We start from the raw sequence: 22,707 nt of genomic DNA on the forward strand, positions 1-22,707 counted from the left end.
ACCTTATCCTACCCGTTCTTTGCACACAGGTAGGAGCAGTACTAGGCTGCTACACTTTCCAGGCTCTGCCCAGTGCTGTGTGGGCTGGCGTGCAGCAGCAACACACGTTGCTGGCCCATTGGCACTGCACTTGTTATCACAAAGCTCTCTTCTGTGGCTTCCTAGTAGTCAGAGCATGGTATAAATTTATTGCCCGCAGTATTAATTTATAGCCTGAAAGAAAATTCCCTGCTCTGTTTTCCTTCCTGGGACAAATCCTGAGTGGGGATGAGCATCTCCTGTTTAAAAGCCTCTGCAGGAGAGGCACCACATTTCACTCAAGGTCAGCCTTAATGACGCATTCCAGTGAGTCAAATGCAAATTCATCATAATAAACCATTAAATATGCATGGCTCGTTTGATAGGCCTCAGTCTTAATATAAACCAGCTAATGGGTATTTAATGACAACAAATGGGCCTGACTTTCTTCTTTAAGGCCTCCAGGACGCTAAAGAATCCAATGAATTTAAAGCATAGCATTAACTTACAGCCCGAGTCTGCCCTCATCACTGACTAAATGCCCATCAGTTTCTGAAGGTTTGCTTTAGAGTGACTGGGAGCTGTAGGATTAAATCTCTGGAAGCAACATTTCAGCAGCTTGCCCGAGAAACACCATGTACATCTGTAATAACTAGGGGTGGATTGCTTTTTGACTTGGTGATGATTGCAGCAGGTTGTTTCTCAGTGAAAAGGTTTGTACCGAGGACACTCTCAGCCGACTGCTGTACAAGGCTCTGGGAATGAGGGCTCCTAGCTGAGTGATGTGTCTCCCTCATGCCAGGTCAGTGAGTTTTGCATCCAGGCCTGGGCCCCTGCTGCCAATTCCCCACGGGACACCGTGGTGCACGCTCACCGGGCTGCAAGAGTGCTTTGGGATGGCTCGTGCTTGCTCCTTGCACCTCTAGGCTACCTCACCCCAAATGATCTCTCTCTTCCCTTCCAGGCCTGGATCTCTTCAAGGTTAGAGCGGTCACTTACTGGTTGCCCGAGTATTTAGAGGTACCAGACTTGCGGCAACATTGTGAGATTAAAGTCTCTTTACTACCCATGTTGGAAACCTTATCAAAGAAGCACAGGTCTGTCTGGGTGCCCTAGAAGCACACCATGTGCACAGCTGGTATTCTGGCCGTGTGATGCTATTTTCACTGTAACCACTTTCACTGAATATTTTGTTCAGTTGCTTCATGCAAAGGTTTTTTAGCAGAAAAAGAATAAACCACAACTTGCCATGGCATGCTGGATGAACATGCTTATTACAGAAGTTGTTCTCAATATTCTGAACAGCTCTAAATCTGTTGTGACCAAGGTGTCAGTAGAGGAGGAGACAGAGCTAAAAGGGAAAAGTTAAGATGTATTACTGTATAAAACCCAGGTGTTTTTCATTAGCACGATGCTTAATATAATTAAAACATCTGAGTTGGCTCGCTAGCTGTTGAGCCCCACTGAGCTATTGCACCTGTTGCATTGATCTCAAAAGGCAGAAGCCCTGCCTGTTCTGCTGCTCTCTGGGATGCTGAAGTTGATCAGGAGGCCAGACACTGGGATTTACCCTCCTGAAGCCTCCGTGAGGCTCCAGGTGTGTTGTGAGCAGCCGTGTGCTCCCCTCGCCTTCGCTGGGAGCTGCAGTGCACGAGGGGCTCGCACGAGGCTGGCCCACTGGAGCAAGGCCTGGGGACCTCGGATCCTGACCCCTGGTCCGGGATGAGCCCAAGCCAGGATTGTGTCAGCCGAAATCACATTAGTGGCTCGGGCCTCCCGCAGGTGCTCCTGGTGGCACAGCCCCGGCGGCAGCTCTGCCTCAGCGCTGCCGAGCTGCGGGCAGCTCTGATGGGGCCTGTGAGGAGGAAGTGCTCGTCTGTTCCTCTTGGCTCCGCAAATTTGCAGCGCCTTCCTCCCGCTGAAGCTGCCCCTGGGCGCTGCTTAGCCAAACAAATTGCTCCTTGGCCGTGACTCATTAATGACTGAATCATATGCAAACGAGGCTAAAGCAGCTATGCGGTGCTGCGCTCCAGTGATCCAACAGACCCAAGGCATGGTCAGCGCGTGCTTGTCAGGACGCGGGGATCAGCCCTCGGCATGGTAAGCTGCGCGCCGTGCCCTCAGCTGCTGTGCTCCTGTGGCCAGACCGCTGCCGAGGGAGTTCTTGTGCTACCTCACGCTTACTGCTTGGAAGTTGTCTGGCCCGTCTTTAACAGCCACCTACATCAATGTGTCAGTCAATACACTGACTTTCTAATTGCTTGCATTTAAAATGCCGATGACTGCGCTGTCATTTCTATAACTAAGCTGGTGCTGAAGTCTGGTGCGCCTTCGCAGGGCTCTGATGAGCCAGGGCTGGGTGCGAGGCTGCTGGTGAGCTTGTGGGAGCCCAGGGAGCGCTGGTGGCTGCAGGGGTTCTGCTGCTGGAGGGATGCTGTGAAAGTGCGGGCTTTTGCTGCTTGTAGCTTTATGAAGTTTTCTGTGTGCTGTACTTATTCTAAAGGCAGATCACAGGACCTGTGGTTTCAGTTATACTCTAGGCACCAGAACAACTTTGAAAAGTCTTGTTCTATGCAGATCATGTCATTATCCTAGCTTAAGCAGATTTTGCAGCAGTCACACTGGTGCTCATTCAGAGCTGCAACTTTGCTTGATTTCAGCTCTAATCTTTTTTTTTTTTTCCTTTTTTTCTAACATTTTGTTTTCCCCTGCTTTCTAATTGTTTTGCTGATGTTTTAGCAGAAGGCTCTTGCTTATCATCCTCTTGTAACACCGCTGCAGGTGAGTATGTGTGCATTGACCTGAGGAGGAAGGGTAGTGAGCACCTGCGATTCTGCTCTGCTTCTTTGAAATGAAAGCATTCGTTTAGCCAACCTTAAAAAAGAAACAATTTTTTTCCTCAAGCAAACTGACACGCGGTGCAGCTTCCTAGGAATCTATGCTCCTTTTTACTCGCTGACTGTGTTCCTTCCGAGCAAAAAGACAAAGCTTTTTGTCAGGGGTGTGGCAGCAGAGCAGGGGCTCGGGGCTCGGCTGTGCCCCATTGCGTGCAGTGGGGAGGGACGCGGGGCGCTTCGCCATGCGCTGGGCACAGCACTTGAGTTACCCAGGATTTCGTTTTCTTTGCAGAGGGTTTTAGCAGAAGTTATTAATTGTGATTGAATAAATCATACATGGTGTTTTCCCATCAAAAATAACTTAAAACTCTTTCAAAGCAAAATTTTTATCCTGGACTTCACTGTATTGTCCTGTTAACCACAGTAGCTTTCATATCAACTATTACTCATCAGCTGTAGTTTAACCATCCATTCTTGAAAGGGCTTTTTGTAGAAAGATATGAGAAAAGAGTTGTAAAGCCCCAGGAGCAGAAACGCCCTCTTTCCACAGGGATGGCTCAGATCTCCTGTCGCAATGCAGGGGACGCGTGCTTCAGCTGCACGTCTCCTGTGCCATTCTGGTGCTGAGTTACCAACAAAAACATACGAAGTACATAATGAATGGCTCAATAGATCTAATAAACAGTTTCTAAATTCTGAGAAATATTGTCAGAGCTTAGCCGTGCTGCTGCCAATGAGCTCATTCTTTATTCTTCTGGAAAGTGGACTTCTGCTTAGTGATGAGAGAGGAGGCCACAGGTCGGAAGTTGAGTAAGAGATGACTTTCAGCAAGGGCTGTGACGAGCTGCTGGCTGGTAAGCCTCACCAGCCTCTGCTCCTGCTTGAGCCTGGCCGAGCTGTTGTGCTGCAGCAGATGCCTCCAGGTTATGTTCTTACCTCAGTATCCTTGTGCAGTTTTTTTGCTCACACAAACTGTTTGGTAGCCCTGGTCAGTAGCTGGAAGTAGAAATCTTCTGTGCATAAGGCATGTTCTTCAAGTTCAAACATCTAGTTACCATCCAAGCTGTAAGGAAGCAGTGCGTTATATTCACCTATTGCAGCAACAATATAAAAATGACAATGCAATGATTTTTTACAATGCAATGTTTTGTTTTGTTTTGATTTTCCAGGCTGTGAACAACACAGGCAGATGTGAGATCAGCGAAACCCTAGAAAAGTATTATCTTTCCACCATGTATAGCCTTGAGTTCATTTTAGGCTTCATTGGAAACAGTATTGTGGTGCTTGGCTATATTTTCTGCCTGAAAGACTGGAAAAGTGGCAACATCTACCTGTTTAATTTATCATTATCAGATTTATTGTTTCTGTGTACATTACCAGTGCTTGTGAACGGCTACTCCAGAGGCTACTGGGTAGAGTCGAACATGCTGTGCTATAGCAACAGGTTCCTGTTGCATGCAAACCTGTACACCAGCATCCTTTTCCTTACTGTCGTCAGTATTGACAGGTACCTGCTCATAAAATATCCTTTCAGAGAACATATTCTGCAGAAGAAGAAAACAGCCTTTATCGTGTGTATTGCCGTATGGATCTTGGTGATATTGGAACTGTTGCCATTGATGGCTTTCCTGGACACCGAAAAGAGTACCGATAATTGTCTAGATTATGCAAGTTCTGGAGACCCTGGAAAAAGCCTTATCTATAGTATGTTTCTGACTATCTTTGGGTTCCTCATCCCTCTTTCTATTATGTGCTTTTTCTATGTGAAGATGTTTCTTTTTCTCAAAAAGTGGAGAGAGCAAATCAGTTCTTTCTTGACACTTGAAAAACCCCTTACCTTAGTCATTCTCGCACTGGCCACCTTTTCATTGCTTTTTGCTCCCTATCACATAATGCGCAATGTCCGAATTGCTTCCCGAATACCAGCCTTGAATATGTCTGCATGCACACAGAACATCATCAAAGACATTTACATTGTCACAAGACCCATTGCATTTTTAAATAGTGCCATTAATCCTGTTTTTTATTTCTTAATGGGTGACCACTTCAGAGAGATGCTGATGGCAAAAGTAATGCAGCTCCTGACCAGGTTCACAACCCCCAGCAAATGAACTAGTAAGGAGAACTCTCATGCTGGGAGACAGGGGAGGAAAACTGGGAGAATTTTCACCAATGTACAGTGCAATTTCTGTAGATAGCTGTATTTAGACTATAGAATATGCACAAGCTGATTGTGTTTCTCTAAATGCACTTGTTACCTTAGTGTACAGCAAACCTCCTGCTGCTAATTTAATTTCAGTAGGACAGAAGTAATGTCAATGACAACAGACAGCAGGACACGGTACTCTCATAACAGAGTACACTGTGGTCTATTAATATTCCAAATAAAATATCATTGTGGCATTTCTTAGAGGAAAAAATTGTTCAATTACAGATTCTTTGTGACCCATAAGTTGATGCTGAACTGGACCTAGACTTGGATAAAATGTCCTGGAAGCAATGATATTGGCTCAACGCTGACTGGGGCTCAGTGTTGAGTTTTGTTTGCATAAGTGATTTCCTTGCCCCCTCTGCAAACTCTGCAGCTCATGGGAGGTTTACTTTTCTGAATAAAAAGCTGAGCCACTTTATGCTTCTGGTTGGTTTGGGCTTGCATCTAGGATGTGGCAAGAAAGGAGGATATGCAAACAGCTAGGTGGAGTTTTTGTTGGTGTTGCCAGTTTTGTTGGTGGTGACCAGGTTGCTATTTCCATTTGTGATGATGGCAAGGGGTGCAGAGCCATAAGATTTGGCTGCTGGACTTAGAGGCATTTCATGGAAGCGCTGAGGCTGTGATGCTGTGTGTGCACGCAGGCAGGTTCCTTCGCACTGCCAGCAGGGACTGCCAAAATGCCAGCGGTGGCTGGTGTTGAGGTCCCAGCGATGCAAAAAGGCAACTCTTAGTTAAGATGTAAAACAATACATTTTCTTATTTTTACTTCTTCAAGCTGAATCTAGCTTTAAAGTCAAAGTATAGATTTACTTAACTTCAATGTAATTACCTCTAAGTGAGAGCAGAACGTACAGCTCGGAGCAGTGCTTGGACCTCACGCTTAGGACTCCGTTAACTGTTCCAGTAATGAAATGGAAGCTGATGCGGAGCCAGTTCTCTGCCTGGTATCCCTGCAAAATCATTGCAGTGGGGAAGAAGAAAAGCAGTAGAAACTTGCTGTCCAGTGACTGACCTGCTTTCAAATACAAGGGGTGAAAAAAGCTATGAAACGGTCAGAGCATGGGATGTTTGCTTTTGTGAATACAGCTGCTCTTGTCTGGGCAGGGCTGGGGGGGAGGCGGAGCAAATGCTAAAAGTATTACAGGAAATCTACCAGAGAGAAAACAGATACTGAAGAGACTGATGCAATCAAAGTGTAAAGAAAACCAGCAACGTGTGAAATGAATGACGACTGGAAAAAAACAAAAGGGGGAAGAGAAGTGAAGAACGTGTTTTATGCAGTGTTTGCACATGAAGTGAAAACGCACTTGTGGACCCTGTTGCTTTGCTGGATCTGTGCTGGTGGCATCATGGATGTGCTATTTTGGTGACTTCCACTCTTCCATCATGAGAGGGGCACGGCGTGGGCCCATCACAGCAGTACTGGCAGCGTGGGAAGGGCCTGGCATGGGCACGGGGCACGGGCAGCCCCCTCCTCCCAGCACAGCCTGGGGTGCCGGCGGTGCTGCCACACCTGTGGGCACAAAGGGAGACCCCCCAGCCATCCTCGTATCAGAGACAACTTCATTTCTGGCTTCCAGCGTGTCAGTTATGTGCAAATGTTTCGTTGACAACTGCCTGATAATAAACTCTGCACCCTGTTAAAAAACAGAAGCCTCCTTTGTGCTATTGCTGTTGATGTCCATTAGCCGATTATGTCTGCAGTTTCCCTGTTCAGCTAAATGGGGGAGAGATGGGGGGGGAAGATCAGGGACTGGGCACCCAGCTGCCTGCAGGAGCCCAGGGGTGCTGCAGGGTCCAGCTGACTGCAGCGGGTGCGGTGCTGGGGTCGGCCTCACCCTGTGCCCGTTCCCTGCAGTGTCCCCATCCCTGCCCAGGGGACAGCCTGCCCCGGGGAAGCGGTGCCCAGCTATCGGCTCCCACCTTGTTCCTACCCTTTGCCCTGGAACCCAGGTGTGTGGCAAGTTGTTAACCTGCGTTTTGACTAGGAGGAAATGAGCTTAAAATGTTCTTTGTTTGTATGCCGTGCAACAAATCTGCACACACAAATCTCTAAATTGCTCTGTCAGTGATGGAAAAAAGATCCATCGTGTGTTATGACAGCATGGCTTGGGATAGATAAGGCTCCACTTGGATTTCCATTACAAATATTTCCTGTTTATTTTTTTTTAAGGACCATTGTACATACCACTAAGTAGTAATTTTTCAGCTGAGGGTGCCGTTATAAAGCCCCAGCCTGGAACAAAGGAAGCTATGACCAGAACATCCACGACTGGGTTAAGTATTCCATTTTTAGGGTTAAATGTATTGAATTTTCTTCTGGGGAAAAAAACTCACAACAGTGCCCGTGACGCTGGAACACCTCTCAGAGAATCACCTTTTGACTTGTGTAGCTGCGGGAGGTGGGTGACCTGAGGGCTGGGTGCTGGCTCCGAGCAGCCCAGCTGGCGGCGATGGAGCTCCCCCGGCAGCCTGTGTGTTGTGACTGGCACCCCAAAACTTCTGAAAATCAGGGTTATACATTTCAATGCTTTTGAAAACTGCCTTTCCCAGCACTATTTATGGTACAGGTTTGTAGCATTCACAGATCCAGGCCGTATGTAAAACTGGCATCTTCTGAGATTTCTCAGGACAGGTATTTGTTGTTGTGCTTTTTTTTTAAATATATATATTGCACCTTTTTTTTTTTTTAATTTGTTTTGGTTTTGTTTTGTTTTTGTACAAAAGCAACTAGCTTTTGTTTAATCCCAGGAAATGTTTTCCACCTCATAATGTGAAAGTATGCTATAATAGGACGTCAGGAGCTAGCCTAAAGCAGCCTCCTGCTCAAGGCAGACTGGTGAGGTCAGAGTAGCATATCGACAGTAACGATGAATGGCAAGTCTCACTTCACTGCATGCGAAGAAGTAGGCATAAAAACATATAGCCAAACAAACAAAATGTTATTTATATAACTAAGTTTTAGAATTGTTTTGTTTAGAATGAAAGTGAACAATGAATTATACATCTTGAGCAGAATGGACTGTTCTTACTAGAAGGAAAATCTGGCAGAGAACATTTGTGCTATGCACATCGCTAATATTAGACGCATAGGGGACAGAAGAGATGGCAATAATCGTGTTAAACCGTGGATCCAAGGGAAAGCTCGCGTAGCGCAGTGAGCGAACCTCGTGCAGGCTCGCCCCGGCTCAGAGCAGGCTGGCTGCAGGACGCAGGCTGGGCTCCAGCGCCCGCTGCCTGGTCTGCTCAGCTCCTTCCCAGAGAGCGAGATCTTTGTGCTCTCCTGTGGCTGGAAACAGCATTGCAGCAGGCTTGACTGGACTTAGAGCAAAAGCAAGAGGGAATAAAGTTCAATAGTCTCACAATTATATTGCTAAAGTCTGTGCAACTGAACACAAGTGAATAATTTTTATGATTGAATGCAGCCACTTCCATATGGTTAATGCACTTTTTTGATACTGCTGTAGTTCTCCACTTCTGGATTTGTTCTTCCAGTTATAAATCTTTGTTAAATTAGGAAAATGGTATTTCTCCATTGAGACACCAATAACGTTTTAAGGATGCACCTTACCTGTGGATCTATTCTGCCTGCAGCTCCTGGAGCAGGTCCCACAGGCCTCCCCAGGAGAGCGCCGCTGCCCCCTGCACGAGAGCTGGGCTCATGGCCCCCCGCGGGCTGCGGAGCTCGGTGAGAGCTGGCTTTGGGACAACATGGGGCAAGGCGCCTCTGTGAGTGACAGAGCTGAAGAAACCTGGAGAGGAATTTGGATGGCATTTGTTAGCCAGCCGTGCTTCAGGACAGGTGGCTCTGCACTTCCCATTGGGGTGAAGCAGTTCAGGTAAGCAAAACCAAACAGGTCCCGAGCTTTCTTGGAGCTGACCAAGAGCCAACCAACCTCTGGCAGCAGTGGGGTACTGCTCCCCCGGGACTGGGACTGAGACTGGGACAGGTGAGTTGCTTTAGCTTTTAGGTATTTCAAGTGAATATTTAAACACTATTCCAGTGGAGCTCTATTTCTGAGTCTGTTCTTACCTTGATTAGGTGATACTGATTAACAAAGCATATGAATTCTAACCCTGATATTTCAATGTTGTGCCCATTTGCAGCTTTTGTCCTGTCTAGCCTAAACTGAATATTGCATGAGTGGCCACAGCTGGCTCCACTTAGCCTGTTTTGATTTCTGATGCTGCTGCAGACGCTGACCATTTTCTCAGACTTGGCAAAAGTATTTTCTGTTTAGCTTAGGTGCTCCTAGACAAAGCCCAGGCACCTCAGGTAATTTTGTGACCCCTTAGGCTCTGGTCCCTTTCTCTTGCTGAGATAATCCCGCTTCCTACTGTGGGTTAAGCAGCATGTCAAAAATCCCCAACTACTTCCATCTTCCCCAGCCAATTAGTGAAAATTCTGATCATTGGACGTCTTACTATGGTGCTTCTTGTCTTTAAGTTAATAATAGCAAAAATGAAATAATAAAGGGCATTTGACTAGAAAACATGAAAGTGTCTTTCCGAAAAGGCTAATATATGAGGAGAATTTTTCCCTCCCTATACAGTTACTCTCTGCAGATGCACATTTGTGTTTTTCGAAGGGCAGAGCTCAATGCCCTTCGCGAATGACCGTGTCTCACCCTACAGGCCAGGTGGGGAGCTCTGCATGTGCTGCCCTGCCTCGGGGCCATGTGTCAGCCGTCCCCTGGTGCTGAGGGCTTCATCCCCCCTCCTACTCATGGTGCTAAGACTAATGTCTCCATCCTAAAGCAGTGTATGTGTGCGTGGTCTCCGTTTAATTATTCTGAGCAGTTAACAGACGAATTTGAGTTAAAAAACGAACCCATTTGAGTTAAAAACCGAACCATTGCTGGAGGAGCGATGTGCGGGAGGGAGCCATGGGCGGCAGCACCCACCCGCTGCTGGGGCTGTGTGAGGGGACAAACGGTGACACCGGCCTCTGGCCATCCAGTGCCCCAGCCACCAGGCGGGACAGCTGCCGTGCCTTCTGCTGTGGGTACGTGGCAGAGGGGCCGTGGGCAGCCTCTGGCAGCTCAGGTGGGGACCGTGATGGGGGTGCTGTGGACATGGGGCCGAGCAGCGCGAGTCGCCCCTGCTGCCACGGTGGCCGTGCTGGGGCTGTGGGCCCTCCCTGGGTGCCTCTGACCCCGCTCTGGGCACAGCGCTGGTGCGGCTGGAGGCTCGTTTGAAGGGCTTTGGTCCTGGTCCAGTTCTTTTCGTTTCGTTTTGTTTTGCCTTCCTTCACTTTGGGTGGGGACAGAGCTTGGCCTCCAGAAGAACAGCGATTCAGTGGTGAGTCAGACTGAAAATAGTCCAAGTATGTTTTAATGGCGGTCAGCGACCTAAAAATAAATGTTCCGTGCAGTGAGCGAGGCCGGTGCCAGCAAGGAGTCAGCTCCGCGAGCCGGGGACACTCGGCTCTCCAAAACGGGAAGGGAGCGGCCTGGGCTGGGCCCTGCCTTGGGACTCGCGGGCTCGCTGCGCTGGCTGGCGCTGTGGCAGCGTGGAAGGAGCGAGCGGGGTCTGCCTTGGGGGGCATATCTGGTCCCGGTCACGGGGGCTGCAGGGCGGGGGAAACGATAGCTTGACTCCAAAACCACCATCAGAGCAGATGCCTGAAAAATGTACAAATGTACTTTTTTTTTTCAACCCTAGCAAACCTCAGCCCCCCTGCAGCTCACGGTGCTGAAGGTAAAAGCACAGCGGTGGAGGGACAGCACTGGCAAGGCGGCCACCAGGGCTGCGAGGTGACGAGTGGAGCTGTGGCTGCACGGAGGAGCAGACTCCTGGAAGACCAGCACGTCCGACTTGTTGAGTGGCAGAAGAGAATGAAACCAGTTTTGTTGTAACAGCCAAACATGCTTCTTGTGCAGACTGGGGCAGGCACTTTGGGAGGGGTATTTCAGTGGGCTGTGCCCCACTTCCAGGTGATGTGGTGGTGGCGGTGGCGGTGCTGGGGTGCTGCCCGTCCCCAGGGGCCAGCAGCAGCAGGGCCGTGGCCCCGCTCAGCTGCAGGTCGAGCTGTGCCCACTGCCACTGGCACGTGTGGTGGGGCAGAAGGAGCAGAGCACCGCCGTGCTGTTCCAGCAGTGTCCCTCACGAGGCCAGCTTTGCAGAAGGATGGGATGCCCGAAGTGGCTGGGGATTTAGTGCTGGGCCAGGTGAAGGCCGGCTGCCTGCGGAGCTGGGGACAGGTCTGGAAGCTGACCTCTCAGACCTCGCTGCTGGCGAGGGTCAGCACCGTGCCCCTCATGGCTCAGCTGGTGCAGCCAGCCCATTTTTTAATTGCTGACCTCTACAGAGACAGAGATATTAATTCACTTGACTTTTGCTTACTTTCAGTTTGATTCACGCTTTCTAAAAGTATTTAAGCTAAATACTCCTTGTGAAGCCCAGGAGGAACTTAATTCTTTAAGAGCCTGAAAGCCAGCCAAATGCACTCTTTTATTTGTTTATCACCTCAACAGTACCCCAAGGTCCAAGAATGGCATATGAAGTGTGCGGTAAATCACACTTAAATACTTACATTTTTATTTATTTGTTCAAAACAGCTTTACAGCAAGTCATCAGGAACACCAGGGTCTGACCTAGCTACTTAACTTTCACCCTGAGGATAAGATGTTGCACATGGACGATGTCACAGGCAAGGAGGCCGCAAGGCTAGGCTTAATGTTTTTACTTTTCTATGTCTTGTCTTGATGCTAGTCCATATAAGTAAAGCTGAACTTTTAACTGCTGTTTTTGTTTCAAGTTATTCTCAGATTATGCATTTCTGCACTGTTACTTCACTTCCTGATGTGTTCATGCAAGAATTGCAGGACAGAGTCTCACAAATAAGCTTCCAGTTGAAATAATTCTTTTGGTAAAGAAAAGCAGTTCAGCAACTTGCAGGGGGACTTTTTAAATAAATTGTGCCCTCTCAGCTACTGTAAGGTGTGATTTTAGGATATCTTTGTCCTTTCTAGGCACTTGCTTTGTTTTGGCAAGTATTGTTGAGAAGCGAATGAAGGGTCCCACCTGCTGCCAGCTGGATTTATTCTTGCTGGTGGGAAGAATTACAGAACCAGTTAGGTTGGGAAAGACCTCTAAGATCATAAAGTTCAACCGTTAACCTCGCAAGGAAGGAGAAAGGCTGTGGCCATGCATAGCCCTCCTTTTTGAAAAGCTTCAAACCTGAAACTACAAAAACCAAATCCAGCTTTTCCATCCAAGCTGTGCTGTGGGGAGCCCGCTACTGCGGGGTCAGCTGTGGGGTGGCTGCACCACAGGAATGGGGGCCCCACTGCAGCCCCTCGGCTCCAGGACATGCAGGAGTTACTGCAGAGAAGCAGTGTGGCTCGGTCGGGTTTGTCTAGCTATGGGCAAACACACGCAGTGCTCATGTGGCAGTGTAAAAGAAACGGCCTTCAGCAGGATGCTGCCTGTCCCACAGGTGGGTGGGTTTGAGGCGTGGTGCTGTGGAAGCAGACGTGGGGTGGGAATACAGGCCGTCCGTGGCTTCCCGCTAATGCTTGGTGCTGGCTGAATCACGATTTTGATGCATGAAAGCTCAGATGGCTCCTTTCACAGCATCCTCTCCTTAATGTCTTCCTGAGGCAAATGTGGTGGAAACTGTAAAGCCATTAGTCTTCCAACGCTACATCACAGCATTAAGCAACTTCAAATAAAACGGGCTTGTAGCGAATGAAAAGGACCAGAGATTAATGCTCGCTGCTAAGCGGCTGAAGCCAACATCCATCGAGGAACACCAGGAGCAGCACCGCGGCAGAGGCTGCCTGCCGAGCCCCGCAGCGAGGCCCCAGGGCTCACCGTGTCCCAGCAGGGCCCGTCCTTGCCACCCGGTGCCACCTCCCCACGCTGTGGTGTGGGGTGAGCGGGGCGGGGGCAACACTGGGTGTGAGGCTGGCAGTGTGGGCACCTGGGGGGCCAGGAAGGAATTCTGCTGGCCCGAGCCATGGAAGCACCTTGGACACCGCCTTTTCTGTCACTGTATGGAGTCTCAGAAAGCTGTGAACGGGCTCGATTTCCACAAGGCACCCAAGCAGTCAGGCAGCGTGTTTAGATGCAGCTCTGCCAGCTCTCAAAGCCGCCGGCCACCGTTAACTTCGCTGCTGTTGGAGAAACATGCGATACAAACACTTCTCGGTACATTGGCTGCTCAGTGGTGTTTGCTCTCAGGCTTTTCTCTTGATGTTATCTACAGATGCTTGCCTTGTGCAAATCTAAGTGCTTTAGACTCAGAAATGATTAGAGCAAGTGGTGTAGAAATGGCAGTGGTTCCGTGCTTCTGCTTAGCAGCAAGGGCAGATGGTGAAATGTCTGTGCTGCAAAGAGGAGAGCATAGAGGGGATAGCTCTGAAAAGGGCACCCAGCTTCTATCTACACTGCTCTCTGAAAAAAACTTGATTTAACAGCAAGATAACCTAAATCTTGCTAATCCCATGTGTTATGATTTCATATTAACAGATCAAAACCTGCCCTTTGATGTTGCCTAATGACATACTTAAATTGCTAACTTGCTAACACGAGTAACGCTTCCTGTTTGTGAAGCTGAGAAATTAAAACACTAAGTTTAAAAACTGTTATAATTCTTAAGGATCCAGATTCAGGTTATAGAGACTGACAATAAAGGACTGTTGAGGATCAGCAGAGATGATTACAGCCTGGTTACTTTGCTTCTGGGAAATGGAGAGGCTGGAGCAGCTGCACAAGTGTAGCTTTTGGTGATTTAAAAGATGCAATATTGAGTTATGTCAAAAGGTCACTTAAAGTACTTTGAAAAGCAAACCTTTACAATAGGCATAAGGTGACTTAAAAATATTTGTGCTGTATGGAATGTTCCACTCAGTTTAGGAAGAAAAGAATGCTTTAATGTGAATGCTTCTTGGAGAGTTGGGGTTTTTTTCCACAGGCAGAATACGGTGCTGAAATCTGCCATTTCTTTATGTAACATTTTGTTGTAATATTTAATATAAATTTTATATTTATAAATTTATGTGCCCAGGAGCAGCTGTCTGTCCATCCATCCATCCATATATCCAACCATCCATCCGTCTGTCCATCTGTCCACCTGTCTGTGCCAGGTGGTGGCCTTGCAGGGCCAGGCAGGCTCCACGGCCGGCTGTGTGCAGCCCAAGTGCCTGAGTTCCCACTCTAACACCGAGGTTTTTCATACGATGTGCTTGTGCTTCAGCCTCTGGTGAGAGTGGGCTGCAAGGCTCCCAGCAATCTGTGTGGCAGTTTATGGGACAAAAGCTATGTTCAGTTTCACATCTTCTTGGAGCTGGAATAAGCTTATATATATGAACAGCAGCCTCATAACAATATTGATTTTAGTGAAAGCAAATGCATCCAGGATCTGGAAAAAAAAAATCTGAGCTCAAATGGATTTCATTTTCCAATGCTTAAAATGGATTATAAATGCCCAAATCAGTAAATTAAGCATTGAGCTATTAATGTATTGGTCATTTCATGATTTACCATGTGAACTTGCTTAAGAACATCCTTGGTTATTGACCTTTTTCTTTTTAGTGATGTGTCATCAGTTTATTTTAAAACATTGGCTTCTGCTTATTGCAGCATATCACAGTGTCTTAGAAGATGAAGAAATAAGAGTAATTTTATTACATACATGTTGTATAACTGCACAGGTTTAAGGAAAATGCTCACCACTGCAACAACAATGCAATAATTATTTAACTTGCACACTGGTCTCTTAATGACAGCCTCAGTTTCCTGCTGTCTGCTTTACAATTGCTTCCATGCCTCCTCTCTTGTAGTTGATGTAAAATAAGAAATGTCCGTGCTGCACTGCTTTGTAAGTCACTGGCTGTCTTCCTCCAAATCCCCATGGAACTCTTCCACAGACGAGTGATGACAAAGCTAAATGTCATGCTTGTGCCTGGGAGGGGAGGTTATAGTGAAAGCTACTGGAAAATAATGTCTGTAATAAGAAACTGTCACCTGAACTATGAGTGGCTGTAAGATTATAGCTTCTTGGGAAGATACTATCACAGATAAAGAGAGAGTAGAAAGGAGTATTTATTTCCATGGATTTACTTCGACTTTGAGTAATCTCTTCTAAAAGGGAGTCTACCCTATGAAACATTTAAATACTTAGACTGATTCATTTGAGCAGAGGGTGAATGCCACTCAGCCTGTCCCAAGCCTAACACTTGCCTCTTTGCTTCCATCAGTCAGCCCTCTCCCCTGGGGCTGCAGCAAGAGCTGCCCTTTGGGCTGGGCGAAGTGTTTCGTGGGCAGCCTGGCAGCAGCAAGGGCCATGTGGTTTTCCTGAGAAAGGGTGAAGCTCATCTCTGGAACGTGGTTTTACTTCTTTGCAATCAGTGATGCTTGCAGCATGTCAGATGTGTAAGCTCGCAGGAGAGTGTGGTTTCTGTACCAATTTAATTTGTTTGCTATGTTTACAAACCCACACAATTGTCTTTTGAGCTAATTTCAAATGGAAGAAGTCATTGTGGCATACAAATTAGTTTTATTGGACTTGTCTAACACTGAGGTCAGGAAGTGGGGAAAATTTTCATGATCTTCAATAAACTGAATTTGCAGATGATGAAATGTAAAAACAAAATTGAGTAATAGTATTAGGCTAGAAACTATTGACTAAAAATTCACTTGATGAGCATATGAGCATGAGCAATACTCTTGCTTGTATGAGTAGTTGATGTTGAGTAAATCAGACGTTTTTAAAGGCATGTATTTCTGTCCACAGACTCTGAAGGTCTGTGTATGGTCTCCTCCTGTTTTGTCAAGACTACCTTGTGACTCTGAAAGCATGACAGCAATGAAGCAAAGGAGATCCCTAAGCAGATGGCAAGTGATTAGAATGAGATAAGCAAATCGCATGTCACATACTAAAAACACAGATGAGGGGTCAGTGACATATAAATGCAAAGCACCTTTTATTTCAGTATTGTTGAAGGAAGTTACCAACATTCATACCTGAAATTTGGAAACATGCTACTGTGTTTTTAGATCAGCCTTGTGAAGTCTTTTTTTTTTTGCATCGAAATTAAACTGCGATTCTTCACTGTGCTCTAAATGAAGTCAGAGCTGGAATGCCACCGTGCCCCAGCGGAGGGCAGGCCACAATGCATTATCGTAACTGGAGGACTGTAATAAAGCATGATTTAAAAACCCATTGTTGCCAATGTGACCTTTAATATCATCTGTTACAACCAGTAGCATTATAGAAGGGATCCTTAGGAGACGGAAAAATGAACCCACCAAGCTTTTGTTAACCAGGTCATTTAACAGCTACTTACTGTTGTTATCCCTTCCATTCTTTATGTAAATACCTGGTAGTAATAATTAGATTAATTCTTTTCTTCCCTTAAGGCTTTTTACATGTGTGCATCTGTAGACTTTTCTTACCATTGGTTTGGTGTCATACAGTGCATACTTGTCCCTGGAGGTGTGTGTGCTGTGTGTGTGTGTCCCAAGCTCAGAAATGCCACCTGCGTTTGTGAGCTGGGGAACGTGGAGGCTCCGAGCATCCTGTGCGTGCTGAGCGGGGCCCAGCAGAACATGAGTCCCTCGCCCCTGCAAGGTAACGCTGTTCTCCACCGCCTCCTTATATACATACAGCTTTTAAAGAATCTCCAGGGCCGTGCAGTTGTTTCGCTTTCCTAATTGCTTCTACCCGTCCTCCTTCGTTCTTCTGCACCTGCCAGGCTGTGCTCCTTTCCAGGCCCGTAGCTGCTTTCTGTCATGAGGCTCCCGTGAAGTTCCTGGAGCTGCTCAGCTCCCCTCGCTCCCACCGCAGTGTCTGCAGCGAACGCTCTGCCGGGGCTGCCCTCCAGGCAGGGTCGTTATCCAGGAGCCTGCTATGAGAAACCTCTTCTCTTCCTCCGCGAGGGAAAGAAAGGAGGTGAAATGCGGCACGTGTTGGCTGTTGAACCTGAAGCCAGAGCTGGTGTTACATACAGCCCATGAGACTGCATGAGAGAAAGTTTAGAAAAGAGCTGCACTAAGCAAAAAAACAACAGCAGTAAAGCTAGTGGTGAAAGCACACGACTCTTTCCATAATAAAATATTACCTTTATAGTTTTCTAAATTAGCTGGGAGAAAATATTGCCCCAGGCTCAAGCTTAACATTCACATTTAGCTTTCATTTTATTTCTGTAGACTGCAGAGCCTTACATGTGTGTTAGCAGGAACAGATTGAAATTATTTATTTTAAATCATTGTCTAATTCAGCTGTAGAGAATTATATTTTTTAAATGACACATGAATTTTAAAGACGTGGTACACATGTGCAGCATTCATTCTCACAGCATAAGGTGTTAAACTCTAACTGGTCCATAACCCAGAATTTACGGAGTGCCAGGATTGACATAGTATGGTGGCTATGATACCTTTGAGGTGACACTATGCAGTATAAAGTTAAAATTCAGCTTCAGAATCCCTAATTCAGGAAGCAAGAGAAGAGCTATGAGAGTGTCACGGAGAACTGGGGAACCCTGGGTGGGTGATGGCCAGGAAATGCCGGTGGTGCCCTGGTGCAGGGCCCTGGAGCAGGCGGCGGAGGGTGAGGGGCAGGCTGGGGAGCTGCACCCGTGGGTTTGGTGGGGTGGAAGGGGTGAAGAGGGAGGGGAGTGTGTTTGGCTCAGCTCCTGGCTCTGCGGACAGGACTGCCTGCATGTCTCCAGCTGCAGCCACAGGCACGGCTTGGGCTTTGTCAGCTTAGCAGAGAGCCGCTCTCCCTAAGGGGTTTCAGTTTGCAAGGTGAGAAGCAGCAGTGGGGTGTCTGAGGAACTGGGGCGATGCTGTGATGGGCACCATGCAGACTGCCTGGGAGCTCAGACCATTGTTCCCGTGGGTTTTGGCTGCTTTGAGGCCCCATCGTGGTGTAACACTGTCGTGTTGTCGATCTAACAGGGAAACACTCAGCTCCACGCTGTAAGGTACGTCGGAGCAGCATCACTGATTTGTTAGGGGGTTCCTCTGGTTTCTACTCAGTCTGATTTTTTTTCCTTAATAGAGTGAATATTAAAATGTAATTGGACTGTATCCAGCTTACAAGATTGCTACTTATTCGTGCTATGTATGATTAATAGCGATTTGCTAAGATACATTCAGAGGGATTCTATAGGAGTGTGTGTTATAAAACGTGTAGCTGCATGCTAAGCATTAGCAAGCTGTTAGAGGGTTTTTAGAGAAGTTTAGAACTTCTTCAAAGAAAATTATATACTGTGTATCTTGCAGTGGAAAATACTGCTTTAATAAGCATCTCAATATCAAATTTAATATAAAATTAGAAATAGGAGTGCTTTGATGTGCTATATTGCTTCCTTCTGCTTTTTCAGCAACAGGTCCCTGAAGTGTACTTCAGATATTTATTCAAATCAATAAGCTTTTACAAGGTCTCCCTTTTCTAGTCATATAAATTGTTGCAGATGCAGCAAATGTGAGATAATGTGCAAAAATACTATACTGTAAAGCTGGTTTACAAGCAGAAGTGCTCAGAAATGTCCTGTGTAAATGAAAGTATGGAATCAAATGTAACCCAGACTACCAGCCAGGAGCCAGTCTGCAGCAGGCTACGAGGGGAATGCACGCGTGGGAGCTTGGGCTGTGTTACACCTCGATCCTCTGCTTATAAGGCAAATGACTCAAATGTGTGAATCATTAAAATGTGCCATTTCCATGTGCCTTGTGGTAGCTGGTGCAAGCTAGCTTTAGAAAAAAAAATGGACTCTCTTTTTTCCTTTAAGAAAAAAAAAAAAAAAAAAAGCCAAGAAAATAAATATGTCTTATTTCCTATAATCAGCTAATGGAAACTTTCGAACTGATGTTACTTTAAATGGGTGAACCTTGGGCTGCCTACATCTAATCTTTTTCTATGGAATAGCTCATACTGCCTTACGAGTTTACCATTCTTATAACCAAATAAAGCTATCGGAATGTGTGATTGTTTTTGTACTGGCAAGTTTACTAGAGGAAATCCTCCTCCTGAACGAGCACAATGGCTCCTGATTTCTGCAGGGCAAGTAGCAGCCAGTAAAAACAAACATTATCCTGTTATAGTACATTGCTACAAAGGCCTGAATTAAAAAGATTATGTATGTAGTTCAGATTACCATAACTTTAAATCTAATAATATATTTTTTCTCTGCTTAAAAATATATTACCTTTCTAAAATTTTTTTTTCTTTCTTTATGGTACAGGGACAAATTCTGGTTTGTGTTGTGTATTTCAAAATGTATTAGTGTGTTTGCTGGGAATCATTCATGAATCTGCTACCCTAAGCAAGGTTGTTTTGTCTGAGGTTTCATGTATGTGGTTCTGTTGTGGGGAAATAGCTTTTTCCTGATATGGGAAAGCAATTATTTTTAGTGCCTATTGGATACTCAGGTTGTTTTATCTTATCTCATTTTCAATTAATTTCTGTGCGTTTTAGGGAGATCTTCATGACATTACCACCCAATGCATTTGATCACCCTACGGCAAGTTTCAGGCTCTCCTCAAGAACTTGGCTGTGCCTCCCCAGTGGTGCTGGGGCCATGGCACCCCACGGCTGCCCCGGTGCCTGTGGGTGCTGGCGTGGGTCCCAGCCATGGGGAAAGCCTGGGGCAGGCGGGCACAGCTCCTGGCCCAGCGCTCCCTGCCTGAGGACGTGTCCGGGGTGCCTGCTGCCCCTTGGCCATGGGTGGACCCCCAGGTCCTGCGGGGGGAACAAGGGTCAGCTCTTCAAAAGCCTGTTCCTGTCACAGCGCCCGCAGTTCATGCTTCTCATGTGAGATGGAGATCTCGCAGGGATGCTTTGTTCATACGTCAGCTCACTGCTGCGTATGATTTCCTCGTCATTGCCAGAGATTTGGGTGGCTTTACTGAAATTTGCATGAAGCAAGCAATGGTACCCACAGCTACAGGTGGCTTCGCAACAGGAATGTATACAGAGTAGGAAATAATTCACTGCTAAATTGGGATTGAACGGCATGAAAACAACAACTCTTGATCTTACAAAGGCTCAGACATCAGCTTAGCATCACACTGCATACTCACACGGAGGTTTTGGGAGGTGCTTTTCCTTCCCTGCTCAGGTTTGCAGGGTTGTGCAGGCAGCGTGAGGCCAGGGCACAGCTTGCCCAAGGGCAGGTGCAGCACCAGCCCACGGAGCGCGGCACTGGCGAGTCACAGGGGAGCCTCCCTGCAAAGGAATTTTGGTCTTGGCAAATGCTGCTTGTTCTTGGCATGGATCAGCTGAAAGGGGAAACAAGAGGAGCACTTCTTTAGGGAGTTCTCCTGGAAAACTTCAGAGTCTTCTGTGCACGGAAAACAGAGGTGCATGGAAAGCCTGAAGGACAGTTCCTTGCAAAAATTCTGGCAGCCAGTGCTGAAACCTGATGCTGCCTTTGAGTGCCAAACACCTTTTTCCTAAGGTGTTTGAAAAATGGGATGCCTCCTCCTGTGGTAGAAGCTGTGTCCGCTTGATGGGTCCTGTGGCACAAGTGTCCCCGCCATGCCTGGTCGCATGCGTGCTGAGCAGGGTGATGTGGTGGGCACCGACCTGAGCGCTGTAATGGGGTACTGAAGGCGAATTTTTTCTTTCCTCAGACTACCTGGGAAGTTTTTTCAGCTGAGCTGCTTGCTGCTGCTGTAAGCATAGAATTTGGGCTGTTTCAAGTGCAAGCTGCAGTCTGCACAACCGATCCCCAGCGATGGGTAACGGGGGCTGCTCCGCTGGTACCCCCAGCACGGCACGGCCCTGGCAGCGGGCACAGCTCCCCTGCCCCAGCGGGGCTGGCACTGCGGGGACCCCGCCTGGCCGCTCTCCATTCATGTCCCTGGGTAGCGGATCACTGGAGTCACTCATGCTTTTACAAGGTGTCATTCTGACCACAGTGGCAGCACGGAAGCTGCATTTGTATTCATCTGTCTGCAGCCGTGCTGTAGTTACTGGGAGGCAGCACGAAGCTGCCGGCACCCTGACGTAGCCGCCACGATCTGCAGCCCATGGCTCCGCTGTGCGCCGTGGTTTTGTGTTTGTTTGTGTTTTCCCAGGGAGCCATCTGGTGTTTGCAGCTTCCCCGAAAAGCCTTCTCTGCCCGAGTGCCCCAGCAGACACTGCCTTTGGTCGCTTTCTCGCCTGCCACCCGCGGCCCTGCAGAGCGAGGCCAGGCAGCCGTGGGGCGCGGGGAGCGCGGTGTGGCTGCGGGTGGGCCCGGGTTTGCTCTGCGCAGCACGTCACTTGCTTATTCCTGAGCCTGTCTGCGTGTTGATGAGGAAGCCTTTTCTTTCGTTTCTCACTTAGGCAGAAGTTTTTGATTTTTTTACAAGTAAATCTGGCAATAAAGGAGCCAAAATAGTTGTGTTAGGCTTCAGTAACTAGTAATCCATGCTTTTTTAGGGAAAAAAAAGTTACTCAGAATTCCAGGCTTCTCTTTTTTGCCTGAGCTGCTCAGCTGTCCCTCAGGGAGCAGTGTGTTCATTACCTCGCAGAGAACCTGGACCTCTTACAGGTGTCAGATGGGGTTAAATATCTTGGAAAATAAGGAAAATGAGGCGTGTGGGTGTAGCTTGGCCAGGGCAGTGGGAGCCCTGCTCTGTGCCAGGACGCAAGGAGCCACGGTCTGGGCACAGCATGTGCTGCACGGGGTCTGTGTGCCGGGAGCAGAGGGGGAGGAAAACGAGGGCTTCCATGGGGGAAATGCCCGCGCAGCGTAGTGGTGCGCTAAGGCTAAAAATGAGCGTTTCTGGGCTGGCCGGAGCGATGTGTCTGATCTGTCCTGTCCGCTGCAGCGCTGTGGAGGAGGCCTTCCTTTCTCGGGGCAGGCCCTCTAACGTGGGGGAATAAGCGTGCTGTTGCGTTGTGTTCCCCAACCCTCTGCTTGTTGGACAGTACGGGTGTGTAACAGCTCGTAGGGGTGCACGAGAAGCCTTGCTTGATGAAATTTTTTGGTCTTCAGCGAGCTGCATGACGTACAACGAGTAGTGTACGTAGTGGGAACACGGCTCTCTGGAGGCCCCATGGTAGCAGGTGCCCAAATGAGCCTGCAGGTCCCATCCCGGCTGTGCTCCAGCCTGGGCTGCGGAGATGGGGCGGCCCAGCTCCGGGGGCAGGACCGTCAGCACCCTGCTTCTCACCTCACATTTTGCTTCACCTACCTGAGAATCGTGAGTCATTTTAGATGGATTTAGTTCTGTAAAAGTGCTTCAAAGTCACAGTTTTAGTTTGTGTGCCTTAGGACAAGGGTTATGCCTTAGGATAAGCTCTCTCACCCAGGACCAGACATGCATCTTTCATCGTTGGTCCTGGTGTTGTTTGTGGAGCCGTTCTGTGAGGCCCTCTCCTTTGTTTTAACTTCTGCTATTTCCCAGTGTGATTTCAGTGGTGTACTCAAAGAAGCCAGAAATTAATTTTCCAGTTACCATCAGAGGTTAATACATCCTTTGTTTTCTTCCTAACTGAGCTACAATACCTTTGGGCATAGTACTTGATACAACTTGGCAAGGGAAGAAATAATATCAGAATTGACCTTGGTACCAAAATAAATAGAGGGGAATTAATGTTTAGTTATAATTATCCTGTTCTCATTAACAGTTCCTCTGATTACTGTAAAATATATGAGGTTCCAAGGAGTTTTGTGTGACTCTTGTTATATTTAT

General features: G+C 47.5%; 1 protein-coding gene and 1 long non-coding RNA gene across 3 annotated transcripts; both read left to right on the top strand.

Annotated features, from left to right (window-relative positions):
• The first annotated feature begins 1,640 nt into the window (after window positions 1–1,640).
• SUCNR1 (succinate receptor 1) lies at window positions 1,641–6,720 on the top strand. 2 transcript variants are annotated; one of them, XM_068692013.1, is made up of 3 exons: window positions 1,641–2,118; window positions 2,758–2,799; window positions 4,025–6,720. In XM_068692013.1, exons 1-3 carry the CDS (start codon window positions 2,116–2,118, stop codon window positions 4,964–4,966), a joined length of 987 nt encoding a protein of 328 aa, XP_068548114.1. In that variant the 5' UTR covers window positions 1,641–2,115; the 3' UTR covers window positions 4,967–6,720. The 2 variants fall into 2 exon arrangements, with proteins under 2 accessions (XP_068548114.1, XP_068548115.1); XM_068692014.1 differs by lacking the exon at window positions 2,758–2,799.
• A 3,346-nt stretch (window positions 6,721–10,066) lies between these two features.
• LOC137861053 (uncharacterized) lies at window positions 10,067–11,812 on the top strand. The gene is made up of 2 exons (XR_011099342.1): window positions 10,067–10,368; window positions 10,732–11,812. It is a non-coding gene; the product is annotated as an uncharacterized lncRNA (long non-coding RNA).
• Window positions 11,813–22,707: the final 10,895 nt, after the last annotated feature.

This window comes from Anas acuta, chromosome 9 (assembly GCF_963932015.1).
Source record: "Anas acuta chromosome 9, bAnaAcu1.1, whole genome shotgun sequence".
Classification (NCBI taxonomy): domain Eukaryota; kingdom Metazoa; phylum Chordata; class Aves; order Anseriformes; family Anatidae; genus Anas; species Anas acuta.

Bases quoted from the DNA above. Each gene is read 5' to 3' on its own strand.
- SUCNR1 (XM_068692013.1), top strand. The intron at 2,800-4,024 runs GTGAGTATGTGT...TTGATTTTCCAG, and splicing joins CTCTTGTAACACCGCTGCAG to GCTGTGAACAACACAGGCAG.